Source organism: Lepidochelys kempii, chromosome 7 (assembly GCF_965140265.1).
Source record: "Lepidochelys kempii isolate rLepKem1 chromosome 7, rLepKem1.hap2, whole genome shotgun sequence".
Taxonomy (NCBI): Eukaryota; Metazoa; Chordata; order Testudines; family Cheloniidae; genus Lepidochelys; species Lepidochelys kempii.
Window position 1 is genome coordinate 67,587,770 of NC_133262.1, and position 18,729 is coordinate 67,606,498.

The 18,729-nt window shown below is 41.5% G+C and overlaps 1 protein-coding gene and 1 long non-coding RNA gene across 4 annotated transcripts in view; one reads left to right on the forward strand and one right to left on the reverse strand.

Moving 5' to 3' along the window:
• LOC140914709 (uncharacterized) overlaps positions 1 to 4,050 on the forward strand; it is a 149,623-nt gene extending 145,573 nt beyond the window's left edge. The window contains exon 3 of the long non-coding RNA XR_012159963.1: positions 3,994 to 4,050. This is a non-coding gene — a long non-coding RNA (uncharacterized lncRNA). The remainder of the gene's footprint in view (positions 1 to 3,993) is intronic.
• The window catches only part of ZCCHC24 (zinc finger CCHC-type containing 24), a 154,719-nt gene extending 136,444 nt beyond the window's left edge, over positions 1 to 18,275 (reverse strand). For 2 of the 3 annotated variants that reach the window (XR_012159962.1, XM_073353237.1), the window contains exon 1: positions 17,822 to 18,274. Coding sequence is in view for 2 of the 3 variants with exons in the window: in XM_073353237.1 (XP_073209338.1) it covers positions 17,822 to 18,061 (240 nt within the window). In the remaining variant the exon portion in view is untranslated. Of the gene's footprint in view, positions 1 to 17,821 lie in introns of all 3 variants that reach the window. The other variant, XM_073353236.1, reaches the window with a different exon arrangement.
• Between the last annotated feature and the right edge of the window lie 454 nt (positions 18,276 to 18,729).

Genomic DNA, 18,729 nt, shown 5'->3' on the forward strand with positions numbered 1-18,729 from the left:
GGGCCAGAAAGGGCAATTGCCTCCAGAGAGCAAGCCTGGGGGGTACGGCTCGATACCAGCACCAGGACTGTTTAAAGACTGTGGACCGAGACTTTACTGTTTATCCTGGAAGAGGTTTTGTTTTGTTGAAAGCCCTCAAACTGTGTGTGTGACTTGGCTAGAGGGCTGAGTCACCGAAACTGCCTGAGAAACCACCAATACTAGTTCTTGAAATAGAACTGTGGATGTTGTGAAAAGTTTAAATCTAGACATCTTAACCATATCAACTAAACAGAAGACTTGTCTACTACTACTGTGTTTCCCTCAAGTACTGATAAGTTTGAAGAGCCGCAAATAGATCTAAGGCTAGTGAAGGTATTCTCTCTAATCAATGACCCATTGCCAGGGTGTGTGTGTCTCTCTCTCTCTCTTTGGTATAGTATTTATTTTTCTTAAATGAAATCTTCTAACAATAGTATCATATTTTGTAGCTGTTGAGAGTGCTTCTGGATTCATGGCTCCACAGATAGGGAAAGTACTTTTCCTGCCGAACAGGTTCAGCACAGGCAGGTGGTCATGCAAACATCCCCTCCCCTTCTCCATGAATATCTCTTAAATCGGACCTAGAGAGAGATTTCCAGGAACAAGATGGCAGTTCAGTCTCCATGTACATTCAATCATCTTCCGAGACTGCAAGCAAGGGTCCAATTAGGGCCAGTTGGGATGGTGGCTTTTGTGCTGTGAACTACTGTCCATGAAGAACTGCACTTAGATGACCAAATAACTTTGCCTACAATTCCATTTATGTTGTTAGGTCACTGAGCATGAGAAAACTCCCTTTGGAACTGGCACTGCTGCCAGATCATCGGAGCTGCTGTCTTATAGCCAAGGTAGCAGAGAGGGTCTGAGAGCAGGATCTTTCAGTGAAAATGAGACAGTGCTGAGGAAAAGGGGACTCTTGGCAAGGTATAGTGCAACACTGTGAGAATACAGTTTCCACAGGGCAATGATCTGATGATACAGAAAGAGACAGAAGTGAAACTGGACACTGCACTGTGGAAGCGCTGCTTCAAGGTTAAAAGCTCTGTCCCCAGGCTTTACCATTACCTTTATTGAAAACCGCTACTGCTGATTCCTCAGCTGACATTGGAGAGAAGCACAAACATCTTCTCAGTAGCATGGAGAGAGGCAGTTCCCTCATGCTTGGGTGGCTTCCTCAAAATAAAAAAAAAAAAAACACTCGGGAAGATAGGATTTTCCCTATTCCATTGGGCTAGTGACCCATCAGGTCAGCATCCTGCCTCCAGCAGTGGGACAAACCTTGTGTCAGAGAATCCCGTGATCCCCCTCATCCATCAGAGTACACTAAGATATATGTGCCTTGCTGTAAATAGATGGGGGTAGAGTGAAATACCTCTTGACTCCTGCATTGCTCACCTTATGCCCTGAAGGATGGGATTATAGTACCCATATCTTGGTATATTTGACTACAAATGCACTGGGCCAGTTTGAAATCTTAGGGGTGAAAATTAAAAACCATTGATTTATGCTGTGCAGGCTGACAAGGAACTACAGTAGCACCTAACTAAACGACCCATTTTAAAACCTATACTGGCAATCTCTTTGCAGTCTTGACTTAATTGCCGTAGTGAGGTATCATGACTAACTTTCCTACAAAATATAGTCCAACATGCCACCTATAACAAAAATAAACTATAATTGAAAAGCAATCAGCAAAGAACACTTGTCTGATGTTATCCTTGTCCTGATTCAGCAAGATACTAAACCACATGCTTAATTTCAAGCAGCAAGTCGTCCCAATGACTTTAAATCACTTGGATTATTTGATGCTTGTGGTTGGCTGAATAAAGAGCTTTAAGGTTCTCCCTGTCACTTGTCCTCTTCTTATACACTGGAAATGATAAATACCACAAACTGACAAATAACATGTCACAGAAGTTAGAATGATTATACTAACGGGTCTTGCAATGAAATGCCAAAAGATGCTCAAGTCATAATAAATTGGCTTGAATTTTCTTGTTGATGGGAAGGATTGTGCGTGCAAGTGGCCTCTTGGGAATGAACTAACTCACCAGTTATAACTGTCCTCACCTTCACCTAAAAACACCTGCTCACAACAAGGACTAACAGCCAAAAGAACTTGTTTTTAACAACAATAAAAGAGCTATTTTGGAAATACTGGTATGTGGGGAACAGCACCTCAAACCTGTGACTTTGTGCTCCTGCTATTTCTAAAGAGCTGAGATGATTCCATTTTCCTATGCCAATTTTCAGCGGAGAGTAAATTTTTATAGCTGAGTAATAAACCCCTGAACATAGGGGTTTTAATGGAAATTGTGACATCACTTTAACTACAGCAGTTCAAACAGGCTCGAATAATAAAACAGGATATGTTAGCTATCAAGGCCAAGAAAGTGTCAGGATAGAGCTTTTTTTAGAAGATCTCTAATTCAGAAGTAGCAATAAACATTTGGAAATACGTGAGCTGAAAGCACTTAGTTTGGTTTAGCCAGATTCTGCCCCCAGATAAGCGTACACAACTCCCATTGACTTCAGGAGGAATGTTTGCACCTGAATGAAGATTCAGGCCTCCATCATGCGATGAGCACTGTGTGGCCTGATTTATTGCATGATCTGGCTCTCCAGTATGGGCTTCAAGACAGCAGCCTTTCTAATTACTCACCGAATGTTACTCCATTACTTGGTAAAAACACAGAACACTATACATATTAACAAAGCGGGCAGATGGACACAGTGAATAGGCTTCAAGTGAGTGACCAGATTCGTGAAGAATTACACCTAAATCACTGGGCCACTCCTGGAAGATTTCAAGATGTGATTGAGGTAATTCACTAATACTGATCCATAAAAATATCCATCTCTTATGTGGCTCTTCACCTGTAGGTCTCAAATCCCTTTACAAAGAAAAGAAGGTAAATATCATTAGCTCCTTTTACACATGGGAGCAATTGAGAGAGGTAAAGTGACTTGTCTGTGGTCACAAAGCCAGACAATGGCAGGGACAGAATCCAGCTCTCATAAATCCTAGTCTGATACCCTATCTGCTAGATTTTATACTCTCATTTTAGATTAACTGACCTTTAAGGCTTTGATCCAGAAGAAATTCACCTCTATGGCTAATGCCATATAGAATTTACCCAGGTACCCTGGGCTGTATAGCCAAAGAAACTACTCTTTATGCTGTGGAAGGAGAGCTGCTTACTACCCCATACCTACTTACTAATAGCTGAGTAATGACATATTAAGAGGCTGTCCAATCCGATGGTACTGGGAGAGTGGTGAGAAGAGAGCCGGGGAGACATTTTAAAGGAGTTGCACTGTTTCTCTTTGGCTGCTGGCTCTGGCTATATCAATCCCTCAAGTATATTTTTCTGTGGCTGTAATTTAATGAACATGATTTCAGCTGGAATTCTGTCTGGAATGAAAAATAATATTCCTTTATTCTGTGCTGGTCAATTAACCATTGAGGGATTTCCTGTCCCAGAATCAATGGTCACAAAAAAACCCACTCTTTATAACTTAACATGATTAAACTTACATGTGATTGTTGTTTGTGCATCTAAGCAACAGAAACAAAGATAACAAAATAAGACAAAGACAACTTCATTCCTAGTCTGACCCTATTGACTTCCGTGGGGTTATATTTGTCCTGTTAAACTAGCTCCTACACCTTACATGATCGGTTTGATAAGTATGAGAATGAGACAGAAATCAAGCTCTCTCAGGAATAACAGACCACAGCTAGCCTGCTTACTTGCTAGCTTAATGCCCAGGCACCCCAATGAGAACAGCTGGACCCCAATTGAGACACCTGGTTGGCCAAGCTGCCTGATTAGCTGAGGGAATCAGCAGACCTGCTCTTAAAACCAGCAGCAGGAGCAAGGCACTGGCTACTCAAAACATTCCTCTAAGGCTCTGATAGTGTCTATGCTTGTTTGTTCCCAGCCCTACTCTTGTTTTCACTCACTCCAGGTAACCTGGCTCTGACTCCAGCTCTGACCTCAGGCTCTGACTCCAGCTCATCAGACCCTCACCTCTGATTCCTGACTTTAGTTCTGATCCTTGGCTCTGGCATCTGCCCCCCCAAGCTCTGCTCTGATCACCAGGTATGATTTCCATTTCCTGATCCCTGACAAGCTCTACATGCAAAACCAAGATGTACACAGCACTAAAATGAAGAGTTGGTGTCCCTTTAAAGAAGTATGCACTGGTGGTCTGTTACCTCCAGAAACTTTTGAAGCTAATACTTAGTTTAAATAGTCAGTATGAATACAGGAGGCAGATTGGGGAGGGGAACTGTTGTTGAATGAACAATTCTACACCCCAAATAAGCCTTCACCTTGGCACAGGGAAGGATGACTACTCTTTGCAGCTTGCTCCAGCTGCCTTGATGGGGGAGAGGGAGAGTGAAGTGTAAACTCCTGTCTTTGCTGTAATGCTGGTGTGCTGGTATTAAAAATCCTTGTTAAATGATATGTTAGGCCCTTTTCAGGCAAACAGTTTTGCATAAAAATTGTAGATCCCAAAGGGTGTCTATCAGAAAGCTGCCAGGTTTGGATTCAGAGAAGCACCTCAATATCTGGATCTGGACCTCTTTAGTGAGCTATGCCTCTCGTGACAATAGCCTTTCCCATAGTTTCTCTCTTCCAGAATTCTGAAATGCAGAAGCGAATAAGGATGTGAATTTAACTGGGTGAAAGGAAGATGCCTTGCCTACCGTCAGATTCTGGCAGATGCTTATTTTATCAAACCTGGTGCACCAGTGTCTGACCCCAAACTATGACAGCTGTTCCTTCCCTTAGCTTCTCAGCGTGAGGGGAAAGGAATTCTAGACCACTGTATAATTAGATATGCCTTTCTTGAGGAGAGGAATTGCAAGAATTCTCCAGAGGGATGGTGCTTTCAGACACAGATCTGGAGCTAGAGGGGTAGAATAGCTTAGTGCACTGTGCAACCTTAGGGAAGCCACCCAATCCTTCTGTGCCTCAGTTTCCTCATCTGTAAATTAGAAGGGGTGATATTCTTGGTTTGGCGAGGATTAGCTAAAAATTCTACCCGAGACTGGTCACTTCTATGCTTCCTGTGAAACAGGCATGCAAAGAGCTCCATCAGATTTCATCACCCAACTTCCCTAAGACTGTGCCAATGGCTAGAGAACAGCTGGGGAGGTCGGGGGAGAAGCCCCAGACTGCCTACTGAAATGCGAAGCCTAGTAGTCCACAAAACTACACGGGGCTCTTCTGACAAATTTTGTTGTACTCACAATGACTCCCAAGTCCAAGTAGCTTCCCTTGCCCCTGCCCCTTGCTACCTGCTCCCTTTGCTGTCAGTGGGAGCAGCACTGAGCCCCAAATCACCATGATAGTGTAGCAGTGACCCCGGGAAGAGCCCTCAGGGTGGGAGTAAGGGATGAGAAGGCAACTATAAAGATTTCCACTGGTCAGACATACAGTCTTGAAGGAGCTTTCTAATTCTTGTACCAAGCTCTGCAGGGAGCCTTTTCATCTTCTGAATGCTAAACAACTGCCCACTTATACTAAAGAGATATCCTAACACATGAGCACTATATTAGGGACAAGGGAGACCATTCACACTGCAAATTACTGCTACACATCCCCACAGGAGCTTTCATTCCCTCTGTCTCTGGACTGCATGCAGCTGAATCTCCCCAAGTTACAGACCACTAATCTTCCTTACCTTCTGAGGCGGGGAGAGGGATTGCAACATATTAGATCTCTGGCCAATAGCTCGATTCAAAAGTGCCTCCTTACTCTGTTAAAAATAAGCACAGAGTTTTATGGGCGTCAAGGCAGGTTGTTCAAAGATGTGAGGTTAAAAAGCAATATGGGGAGCGGATGGACATATTCTAATTTTTGCACTTTAATACCTATGGTCACATTCTATTCAGTCTCTCCTTCCTACAGGAGATTTTGTCTCCGTTTGACCTATAGAGTGAAAAAAACCAAGGGTCAGGTTTCCTTTTATTTGGTGGGTCTTCTGACACTCCAAATGCATGAAAAATAATTCCTATTTAAAACACACTAAAGAAGGCATTTACCTCCTGTGCAGTTATCTGATGGTTAAACATTTTGCTATAGTTCAATTTAACCCATAAATCTGAGACACTTTTATTTATATACTTTTGATTTAATAATGCCTTCTTGGCACGGCAACCTGTACAATGGCTGCCAAAGTTTAAGAGACAAACCTCAGGTTACTGTCAGCAGTAGAAAACAATAAATCGTCCAGCCAGATTGAGCTTCACAATATGTTTGGGGTTTAACGCCAGTTCTTGAGTAAGATAAATGTTGTATTAACACAAATAGAAAGAGAACTGTTTACGAAGCTGTAGGCTGGAATTGTAAGTTGGTAACTCCAGGTTTTGCATAGTTTTTTATGTGTCTACAACAACTCTTCTAATTGGCTGCAGTGCTGCTCAGATTATAGTCCAAGTTAGCTAGCCCTTTACCATATGATCTCTCTCAAACACTTAATTTACACGTTAATAAAGAAACAGTCTCCTTTTCAAGTCAGTTTTAAAGATTTTTTTAATCTAGGCTTATTTTCCATGATATCGGTTGGAGGTACGAAGTCTGCCCTGTTAAATGGAAACTAATTAACAGGGGTGGCGGGGGAGGAAGGATGGATGAAAGTACACATTTACATCTTAATCATGTTCTGTTTTTTGTTTAAGCTTTCATTTACTTGTTTGGCTTCCCACAATTTAAGATGCAATCAATAAAATAACTTTTTGATAACTACAGAGTAACTTTTGCTGCTTTGGATCTATCTAGCCCAAGGGGTCCATAGCTCTGAGACATGTAACCTGGTTGTCTAGCAGTTGATCTAACCTGAAGAAATGTGGACTCCCCCCGCAAACACACCCACCCACCCTCTGGTAAGTTTGGGAGGTGAGAGCTGTTAGCTTGGGGTAAAGCCTTCTCTGAACCATGTACCTCTTTGCTGGCTGGCTGGCAAGTAGCTGAGATGGAACCAGCCTCCACATCCTCTTAAAATGTTGCTCTGTTATGTGGTTGTCAGATGGGGCAGAGCCACAGATTCTTGCCCCTTGAAGGTAATGGATGCAGGTGGTCATGCAATGACTAAAGCAGCATTATGCAGTTGCTATAAGGCTGAAGCAGCCCTCAGAATAGGCTGCAGGACTCAAAGAGACTGCAGCGCTTTTGTGAGCCATGCAGAAAGCTTTTACCTCACTCACGATCAGTCTCAAGAAATGCAGAACGTAATTCCTTAGTTGTAAAGAGCATGCAGTAAGTTTCAGCAGTTCAGTGGGACCTGAAGTGCTGCAGAATGAGACATCTACAATATGCAGGGATTTCAGATTTCTCTGGTTCTAAATCTGGGACTTGTTAATACATATTCAGACTTAACCAATGCCGAAAAGTCCATGATAGATCGGTGACCGTTTTAAAGTGTGATATCTCACAAGCCACCAAGGCTAGAAACAACTGTCATATCCTTGGAAAGCTGATAATCTTGGCTTCCCAAGTGTATAAAACATCTGCTTCCAGACCTGATAGGTTAGGGGATTAAAAATAAAAATGCACAAACTCTTAGTTCTGTATCTCATCTTATGTTCCCCAGGTGAATCTATGTTAGTTTCCTCTGTAACTAGATACCAATATTTTGTGTCACATGAAAGATTAGACTGACCTCACATGTCAAAGCATTATCTAACTTATGCCACTCATGAAACATTATCTGTTTAAGTCATATCAGATTTTAGTGAAATTCTGTCTTTCTAGATTTTTTGAATCTCAATAGTTTTGCAAAACTTACAGAATACTTTCAGGTTCAAGAGGAGCTACAATGGCTGAATGAAGTTTCCTTCATATAGTGTCAAAGGAGCAAAGCCTAACATTCTCTGCCTAATGTAAGCATTTCATTGTAGGTCCTCTTAAATGGAACTGCCTGAGTGTGGCAAAATGGGCATCAAATTGCATCTCAGATTTCACATAAAGAGGGAAGTACAAATACTAACTCTTATATCTTCTGGAACGATGCAGCAGTTTTAAGGAAACATCCAATATCATTGTACTTATGTTAAATCAAGTGTCCTCTTGGCTTCACTGCCCAGAAACTTTGAACCAGAAAACATTTTCTTTTTTTTTAGCACTATTCCTGGCCTAGTAAGCAGAGACAACATGGTGATTTTTTTAAAGTCCATTTTCCTTCCAGAGGACCAGTACAACTACTGATAGTTGTTGAATATTAGCCATGCTTACCCCTCCCTTCATTCACCTCCCCACCCCACAAAAAAAAATTTACAATAACAGGGGGAAAGTTTTCATATCTTGGAAGAGAACTTGGTTTTATATCTGGTTTTGAGGATTTAAGATCCATGTCACTTTTCACAAGAACAGGCATGTTAACAAGTGTCCTGGTCAAATTCCTACCTCCCTACCCACATTACCTGTGCTATTTCATCAGCAAACTTGTTTTTTGCTTGCTGTTCTAAACAGCTGAGTGGTTTTCCTGTGGACTGTTCCGCCCCACGAGGATCTCTGTAGGAAGAATGAATGAAAGATCACTCCATGGTACTTAGCTACAGTAACAGCTTGTTCAGGTCCTTTGGAATGCAAGGTAAGATAAATACTGCAGGTTTACATATTCTGTGTGAAAAACCTAACTAAAAAGTCTTATGTGGTTTATCCTGGGGAGTCTGGGTTGGGACAGAAAATGAGTGCTAAGTCTGCCATCAATTAGGGGTTTCTGGGAATGCAAAATTCCAAATTGTTTATATGAGATTGGTGCAAAGATCACTGGCTGTCAGAATGAAAATACATGTAACTGGGCTCTTCTCTGCTGCTGACTTTTCAAAAACTAATTAATAAGAACTTAACTATAAATTATTGGTTCCATGTAATTCTCCTGGGAGCTGAATTAGGTTTTGCAATTAATTAATTAATTCTGCTCTCTCATGCCCTTGCCAGTTTTCCAAATGTGGTTCAGCCTTTGATATGATATTAAGTGGCTATGGAACAGTGTGTGGAGGTCTCCTTTGTTGCCATGATGTAAATGCTCAAGTGTACATAAACTTTAACTGCTTAGATAATGAAGCAAAAGCATATGCACTGCTTAACTCAGCAGCGTTAATTTCAGAAACTGGGAGGGTAAAGGAGCAACAGAGGAAAGGCTTTTGCAGCTGAAGCTACTTCAAAATCAGTGGGACCAATTTAGGGCTGAGTCCTGCTGTCCTTACTCAGGTGAGGAATCCAATTGTATTCAATGGGATAACTCCACTAAGTAAAACAAGCAGGATTTCCCGTTAGTAGCCAAACTGCTCTGCTGGTTAATCCTGGCTCTGCTTTAAGAATAAGAAAGAGTTGGCATGTGTCATAATGTGTAATTTGGTCACTTGTGCTTCTTGTTTCATGCAGTAGCATGATGGCCTCAATCTGATGCACTATTCCTTAGGGTACTTGCATGCATGCTCTTTCCCAGACTCTGTAAGATGGTGTTTACCAGGACAGCAGTAGCAAAACTGAAACTGAACTGACAGCAGCAGACATATGAAGAGATGGGTGAGGTATGATGGAGAGCAGGTTTGGTGCTATGGCTTTTGCCCCACCATCCTAAAGACCCTTCTGAAAATCAACAGAGGAACAGAAACCCCCTTATCAATCTCTTAGAGGATTTTTTTTTAAAAATCAGGACGTACTCATTCAGTCTCTCTTTTTTTGGTAAGTGAAGTTGACTGCCTCCCTCTAACACAGCTGGATGGTGCATCTCATAGGAGACTACACAACAACAAAAAATACGTAGCAACACAGGCGTTCGAAATAAAGCAATTGTTAATGGGCTATGGAGCCTTCTATATCGAGACTATTGTTTTAAATCTGCTCTGAGTTGGTAATGACCAAAATCCTTTTCCATCCAAAACCTCATGCAGTGGCATAAGTAGAATCATAGAATATCAGGGTTGGAAGGGACCTCAGGAGATCATCTAGTCCAACCCCCTGTAGTCCTGTTCAGGTTTACATTACACCACAGAAGTTACAACTTCATTTGGCACTAATTGGCAGTTTCGTTCAAAATCTCAATGGAGATACTAAGCACTGAACAGACTGTGAAATCTGATCTCCTCACCCTTAGGGGTAATTTCTCCTAAAGAGTATTGGGGCATGCTGGCTGGGCAACAGGGAGGAAGCTTGCACTGCTCCTGGCTGCTTCCCCATAATGCCTGTGAATAAAAGGGAGGATTTCAGGTGGAAAATGACAAGCATTAATTAATGAAGAAAATGTAAAAATAAACTTAATACCAGGGCCCCAAATACATTATTGGGATTGGTATCTTGAAATCTCAAGAGTTTTTTGTTGGTTTTTTTTTGGGGGGGGGTTGAATTCAGTATTTCTAGGGTTACTGAAAGGAAAGATTTAAAGGGACACAGTCAGCATAAAACATTCTCGCTTCCCTCTGGTATTTTTTGCCTATTGTTTCAAGTAAGAGATAAAAATGATAGAACTGAAAAGTTAGGGTCAAAAAGTTATTTTGTTTCAGTTTGATTGCTTTGTCTATTTGACAATATTTTGTGTGTCTAGTCAGGTTCACTCTTTCACCTGCGTTGTCAGGTTCCCCTGTTTGTGTGGGGAAATAGAAAATAGCAGGCAATAGTAGCTGGAGGGGTGTACATGAAACTATTTTTAACTTGTTTTTAATTGGCTAGAATTAAAGTTCACTGTTACTTTAAATGGTCATAAGCTACTTGTAATTTACAAAAAAAGTGATGGTTAGTCATCTCCTATTATTCTGAAAGGAATCAGAGGATTGTTGAGCTTTTGCCTATCATGTCAAGTGTGCAGTTCACAAGTGCCAGTAATTACATGAACAATAGTGAGAAAAATGACAATGAGGAAATTAATCAAGCATAAGAAACAGACCATCATCATTACAGCATGTTTTGTTATAATTTTGGGCCCATAGGCCTGTTCATATGTTTAACACTGTGTTGGTCTATAGACTGTGTTTCAAGCATTAAATGCCTTTTTAATGTATTACAAATCTTTGGGGTTATAAACATAATATATCCACAATTATTTTTCCACTGACCTGGAAATTCCAGCAAATCTTTGATTAAAGAGGAAATGGGTGAAAATATGTTTTGTGTTTTGTTTTTTTTACAGCTGTTTAAATTTATTTTTCTACAGAGAAGAGGTAAACTACTCTGGCTCGACAGACAGGTTATGGGCATAGCTGAAATTGAAAAGCTCTCCAGAGAAGAGCCGTCAAGGAGGCTTATTGCCGTGGCCCAACACAAGGCATAGTCCTGCTGTCTTCATTTATGTAAGTAATCATTACTTGCATGAGTAGCCCTACTGAAGTCCATTTGGTACTTTATGGTTAGGGCCTTGAAGACATTGCTCTAATGGTAATTCTTGCATTTGCTTCAAGGATGACAAGCATTTGGCATGAATAAAAATACTTATTTTTTGTCATCTTAAAACACACCTTTACGGTACTGAAAACAACCTTTTTAAATTTCATGGCTGTGGCTATCAATTCACCTTTCCCACAACAGATCTTAAATAAAAGTTGCTAGTAACTGAACTTATTTATCTTGAAATGGAGACTTAGGAAACATCTGACTGAAATATTTAAGGGATTATACATTAGTATGGATGATGAGAATATTCAGATTTAGAATAGTAAAAATTTTAAATAATCAAGAGATCTGGAAGGGATATAAACTCCCATGCTGCAGAGCATAAGCTAACTTCTATGGGGAACAGGAGGAAACTTGCCCTAGGGACAGGTTATCCCAGAACTGCCTATTGAAGGGTTTCTAGCATCTTGATCTGAGGTATCTGCTGTCAGTGACAGGATACTGAACTTACTGGACCAGTGGTATGATCATGTATGGCAGTTTGTACGTTCAGAAAATACAAAGAGTGTAGTGAAAACTCATCAGTCTCTTTTCTTACCATCTCCCTCAAAACTGATAAGTTTAGAAGAAAAGGAAATCTCTTTTCACAAAGTATGAAGTTAGTGTGTGGTGTTCCTAGAAATGAGAGATGGATAACAAGTCACCTGATCAATTCCTCTGCAAGTACAAGTTAGGTCCCTACACAGTTTTTACTAGTGCTCAGTTTAATTTGAAGAGTCCGAACCTATGGGACTCCCATCACTTCCCTTCAAAGGGAAAATTCACCAGCTTTTAGACTTTACTTTGGGGAAGCCATTCTTGATATTTTGCCTTGATTTTCCCTTTTTTGATTTCATCCCACTTTCTTATGTGCACCACCATAAGTAATTCCTCTCAATACTTACTATTTACATCTTTCACATATTAATATACAGTAATATTCCTCCATACTTTTAATCATTGCTTTGCTAAAAGTATAATTAGTCATTCTGATCATCTGCACTCATTCCACTTTGGCTCTCTCTCTGGTAATGAATGAGGTGCTCAGAGCCACCTAACTACAGCAAATGCAACACTTCTGCTACAGTTTATTATCTGGTTTCAGAGTTGCAGCTGTGTTAGTCTGTATCCGCAAAAAGGAAAGGAGGACTTGTGGCACCTTAGAGACTAACAAATTTATTTGAGCATAAGCTTTCGTGAGCTACAGCTCACTTTATTGGATGCATGCAGTGGAAAATACAGTGGGGAGATTTATATACACAGAGAACATGAAACAATGGGTGTTACCATACACACAGTTTATTATCTGTATAATAGTAATGCCTAGAGGCCCAAGCCCCATTGTACAAACATGTAATCAAAGGCCCCAAAGATTTTACAATCAAGTTGAGCTACAGATATACAGGACTATTTCCTACTCCCTGAGGTAATTAAAGCTTGTCTGTATTTAGTCAAAATTACAAAGGCCTTTTTTTGTTGTTGTTGCCATGTAACATTTTCAGTTTGCATCTGATCTACTGTCCCCATCACACCTATATTTCTTCCTCCCACTGAATATCAGTGCATGGGAGTATCTTTTCCCGGTGTATATGTACTTACCTTTTACTATAGTTAATTTCATTTTGTTACTTTCTGCTCATATTGTTAGCCACACTTAGGCACACGAATCTCTGTTTAGGCACATACAGGCTGATTTGAGGCAAGTAAAATTGATATTTAGGTAGAAAAAAAAATAGAGAGATTTTAAGCAAATAGGGCTTCAAGTATCTTTGTATTGTCTCTGTCCTCACTGGCATTCACATTTCCCAGTTTAATATTACCTGTTAATTTAATTAACATTAACCCTTTTCTCTTTGGAACCTCACTAATGTGAGGATGGGCTAGTGGTCTTCAGCCACCTAGCATTCTTCCATTACAATAAGTGTTAGTACTACTTCCCACCGGACATCCATTAGATTTCTTAATTCCCCTGCCACCTGCCAAATACATTGCCTTTCTAAACTGGTGAATCCATTCCTTACAATGGTGAATTCATGTAGCTCATGTTTTCTCATTACCAATTAGTTCTTCCTTGTCTGTAAGAAGTTGATCTGGGAGGTCACAGGGTACCAAGTTATCTTCTAGTTATGCTTTTATAATCAGTAAATACTTGCAGTTATGCATGTTAAAATAATGGTAAATAGACCAGATGTAGCAGGGCTGTTGCAGAGGAAGGATTTCCCCTCTCTCCAGTGCCATGTACAGCACTGCATAAATGGTTGTGTATCATGAAGACATGGTGCTTCCTCTCAAGTATAGGATTGGCCTCTGCTGGAGTTAGGACACTGAACTTGATAAGCCAAATTTGTTATGGTATCGTAAACCCCATGTCCCTATGTAATGGTGGCTATCTCTACATGACCACATCCTGTACCAATTTGGTAGGCAGCCTGTTGGAAGTGAGTATGGAAAACAACATACAAATCGGCCACACCATTAGCCTAGGTCTCTCAATTACTGACACAGTTACCTGGCTGACTCTCAACTACATTAAATCTCTTGTAAGCAACCCTACAACAAACCTCAAATATTTGCCTCCAAAGAACCAGGTTATAATGAAAGTTAAGTTGAGTTAAATAGCATCGTTGCTGTTCCAAAATGCCTTCATTTCATATCTTGGGCAATAACTACTCCAGTAAAATTTTATTTAAAACCAGGTCTGTTTTGTGAAATGAGTCTCACAGATGGAACAAAACATTCATTGTCAATGTACTGTTTAAACCTTTATTGTTGCCTTTTTGTTGGTACAAGGAGCTTTTATGCACCAAACAGCTGTATTCATCATGTTTATCTAGAAGGCATCCAGTGTAGTGGAAAAAAGTCTGGAGGACAAAAATCTTGGTTAAGTGCACGAGTACTTTGTGGATGCCGGCATTTTTTTCTGTCCAGTTCCTTTGGTCAGCATGCAAGTCACATACACAGGCACTACCATGCAGACTTGCAAGTCCTGTATAATAGCAACTTTTCATGAACTGTCTACTTTTCCAAGCGATCTCCTCTGAAAATTTTTTCAGCTGCACGACAACATGCTGTACACATGCTTATTATATTCCCTATGATCCTATCATTTCTCAGTCTGTTGCTATTTTGGCCTCTCATTAAGTCACTCTCCAAATATTGTGTACAAGCTATGCGTCAATCATTGTCACAGCTCAGCCCGAAGCTAAGCCAAGCCAGTTCAAAACTAGGAGGAAAAATCGCCAACCAAAGTAAGCACTATATTGAAAACAGTTAACAGTTTAACTTTGGAAAGCTATTTGTGTTCCAAAGGCATCACACAAACCCACTTGACGTAAAAGAAATATACGGCACCATTGCTCCCAAAAATAATTACACACCGTCTAACTACTAAGTATGTACTTAATGGCATTTGAAACTGTTGACAAAAACAGACATTAGAATTTCAAGAATTAAGAATATGACATTGGAAGAAATCCTGTTGGGGTTTTTCCTGCCAAAAAACATTCAAGCTTCCAACTTCTGGACAGAGTGGAGAAGTGTATCAGCTTGAGCTTTTTTGAGCTACAGCATGTCTAAATTCTTTGGTGATTCTTAAATGAAAGATGCTGTAGAAGAGCAAATTCTTGATTAACAAGTACAATAGACACACTAATGTGAAATTAAAAAAGTGCCTCAGATCAATTGCATGCTCTGGTCAATTGCTGTCAGAAGCAGGAGAATGCATTTGTGAAAATTGCAAACAAGCCTGATCCTCTGTAAATATGCAGTATCCTCATGGAATCATGACTCCATGTTTCCTGGATATTGAATCCTACAGACTTTGTACAGTGTTCGCATTCTCAGCTGATGTGAATGAAGTGCTTTATGAAGTTGTTACAAGAGTGAAAGGAGTAAAACACAGTTGCATCTGCATACTCCCTACCTGAGTGGGGGCCTTAGCAGACACGTAGCACAGGTAAATTTAGCAGTCAGACTCACCATGAGTGCTTGGTGAGGATGGGGTTGATAAAGCTGTAGTTTGCAACATACAACAGAAGCAGCCATCTGGAAGTGGCCTAGTAAACCTACGGACTGAGCCTTGCAGTAGAGATGGTGAGAATAGGTTTTGGATGTAGAGAAAGAACTAGAGAGAAATGTTTCCCAGAGGGTGATGTTTCTGATGGAAAGAAGGATGACGCCCTAGTTACAAATTGTACAGTGGGCACAGAAAGAAGGAACCTTACAAAGACCAAAAATCTCGACCAAGAGCTCTGTTCCTGGGACACAATTTCCCAGCTTCCCTAGCTGCAGCCACACACTACTTTTGGCTAGTTTTACATTAGGGGGAAAACACTTCACTCTGAACAGAATGGATTCTAATATTAGCAAATGCCGAGCTGCACAGTGTTCTCAACCCCCTAATGAGAAAGACTACGAAGACTGAAACTCTGGATTCTTAACTTTGTCTCGAAACCAGAATGTGTGCAACTCAAATGCAAAATGACAATATCAGTCAACTTGGAACTGACAGGTGTGCAGTTCTGTGTTTGACTCCCACTGCCTGCTGACTTTGCTAAAAGAACACTGCTTTTGAATTCTGCATTTTTTACCTTTTTAAAGGAATTACACTGAATAAGAATTTGGACATGGAACTTCTGAATGTTGAATAACTTCCTTTTAAAAAATAGCAGACTTGTCCATTTGGGGCTACATTTGCTTCTGCAAAACATTCTATTAAATGATGTCTGACTGAATTTTAAACTTGTTTCCTTGGTGGTTCTTCCTAATCGCATCACTAGTAACCCATTAATAAAATTATGCCAAAAATTTGGCTGCTGATTTTAACTGAAGATTCCTTAGCTTTGGTTCTTCTGCCAAAATAATAATTAAATAATGAGTCCTATACTTTAAAGTGGAAGCTCCTTTTAACCTGTTCCTTAGTTTAAATAGGCTTCAGGAATGTTCTGAAACTCCATTACCTAAGAATTGCCATACTGCCTTGGACTCAACATCCATCTATTCCAGTATCCTATCTTCTACAGTGGGCAGCATCAGGTGAAAGTGAAAGAAGGACACCACACTAGGTCTTGTCCTGGTCACTAGTAGTTAGAGAGGGTCTTAAAACCTGAACCAGGAGGTTTTATATCTCTTTTACAATTGTTGCCATATTCTTGATACCCATTTAAATTTCCAAACCCTTTTTAAATATTAAGTTCTTGGCCTCTGGAATTCCATGGGTCAGTGAGTTCCACAGTTTAAATACTTCCCCCCACAACAGATTTCCTTTATCAGTTTTTAATGTCATTGACTGTTCCCTTTTTCTTGTGGTATGAGACAGGGAGAACAGAAGATTCTGCTGTAGACCATTATTTTATGTACTTTTATCACATCCCTTCATCACCTCTTTTCTAAAGTAAACAATCCCAATGTTTTCAGTCTCCCATCATTATGGATTAAACTGTTCAGCTTCAGTTCCACCACCTGCATGCTATTTATTTAAGTAAGATCTGTATCTAACAATGGTATCCTGTATTTCCAGTCCTAATTTTAAGCATGAGAGGGATGTTTTAAACTTCAGTAATTTCACTGACTTAAAATGTTATAATGTATTTGTTGTCCTTCCCCTCCTCCCCCACCCCCTCCTGTTAGTAGTAGTTATACCCTATCTGGTTCAGCTCCGGGATAGCAATGCAAATAAATCAGTGTAATCGTTTACCAAATTGTCAACAGAAGTTGTGTGCCTAGCACACTCCGGGGGAAGGGGAGTTGAAAATATATAAATTTAAATACAGGCCATACCTCCCGCACAGAAGCAAACGGTAATTCCCCACCCACCCCCAACCTGAAAGTGAAATAAACTTTGTTACAACTTTGGTTGCATTCCCATCTGAACAAAATGCTGAGCGCAATTCATTTGCGCAGACTGGGCAACATCAGCAACAGCAGAAAGTTACAGCTAAAGCTGCATTTTTACTGGTTGGAAAAAATAAAAAGCCATTTCCAACAAAACTGAGGGCTTTAGGGCAAGATCCGAAATTGGAGAGACAAACCAGGATCACTGGTTAAATATCCTGAACTGGTTATTTTTCACCGATTTAGAGGAAGGGAACTCTTTCTCCAGCGCTAAAGTCCTCCCCTTGTACTTTACAAAAACGATTAAACGCAAAGGCTCCCTTTGGTCCGGACAGCTTTTGTTTAAGAAAGCAGGAATCCAACTCTAGAAAAACGGGAGAAACTTCTCAAACATCATGGCGGTTGGGGCTAAATTTCAGAGTGAACTTTCTGCGATTCTTTTGCAAAGCGATCACAGATTGCAGGTCGGCTCCTCCGGCAGCAGAGACACTGTCCCTCCTCCCGGCTCCGCTCAGACGGTGTGCGAAACGATTGCACCCAGCCTAGCGAGCCCACTCGGCAGCCACGGGGGGAAAGGCACCTACCTCGTTCCTCTGGAGCTGGAAGAAGCTGTTCAGATAGCTGGAATTGAGGGACGAGCCCAGCTCCGGGCTGTTCTTGGTGTAGCTGAGATCGGGGTGCTGGGAAGAAGAGGGCTCGGGTCTGAAGGCATCAAAGGCGCTGGCCTGGTGGGTGTCTTGCAGCGACAGATAGACCCAGTTGAGGAGCTGGGCAGGCTGGTAGACAGAAGCAGCACTGGTGTCTATGGCTGACAACAAGCTCATCTTTCCCCAAAACTCTGCCGCCTGCCTGGGTCTCTGTGTTCCCCCTCCCTCCCCTCCTCTCCTCGCTCACTGCCTCCGGTCAGCTCTCCCCGGGATGTTTTCTCCACCCCACGCGCTTCTGCTGGGTCCTTCTCGCTTAGGGGGAGGGGTGCTGCTCTTTATTTTGCTTTAATCCGGCCAGCCCCACACTTTCGTCTCTCCCCCTCCCTCCCCTTCCTAAGGCGATCCGAGCCCCCCGAGCCCCGAGGCACCGCACCGCACGGGCATAGCTGCTGCCGCGGCTGCAAAGTTAGCAGGAAACTTTCTTGTGTGGGTTTTTTCCCCCCTCGTTTTCCTTTTGCTGCCAGATCCGCTATCTGACTTTATTCCCACTCCCCCAGGCAGCCCTGGAGGGGCGGGGCTGATTGACTATGCAACAGCAGCCGATCCAGTCCGCGGGTCATCTGGCTGCATATGGAGCGCCGGGGCGGGGAGATGGAAGTCCGGCGCTGCCGGGAAAGCTGAATGGACTGGCTAATTTGAATATGTATGAGGCTATAGGCCAATCAGTGGACGGCGCCGCCTCCTTCCCTCCCTGCGCGGGGCGGAGGCGAGACGAGTGGCGGCGGAAGGGAATGGAACGCAGCGCGGCTTGGCTCCGAAGTGTGGGTGTTCGTTCGTGCATCTTA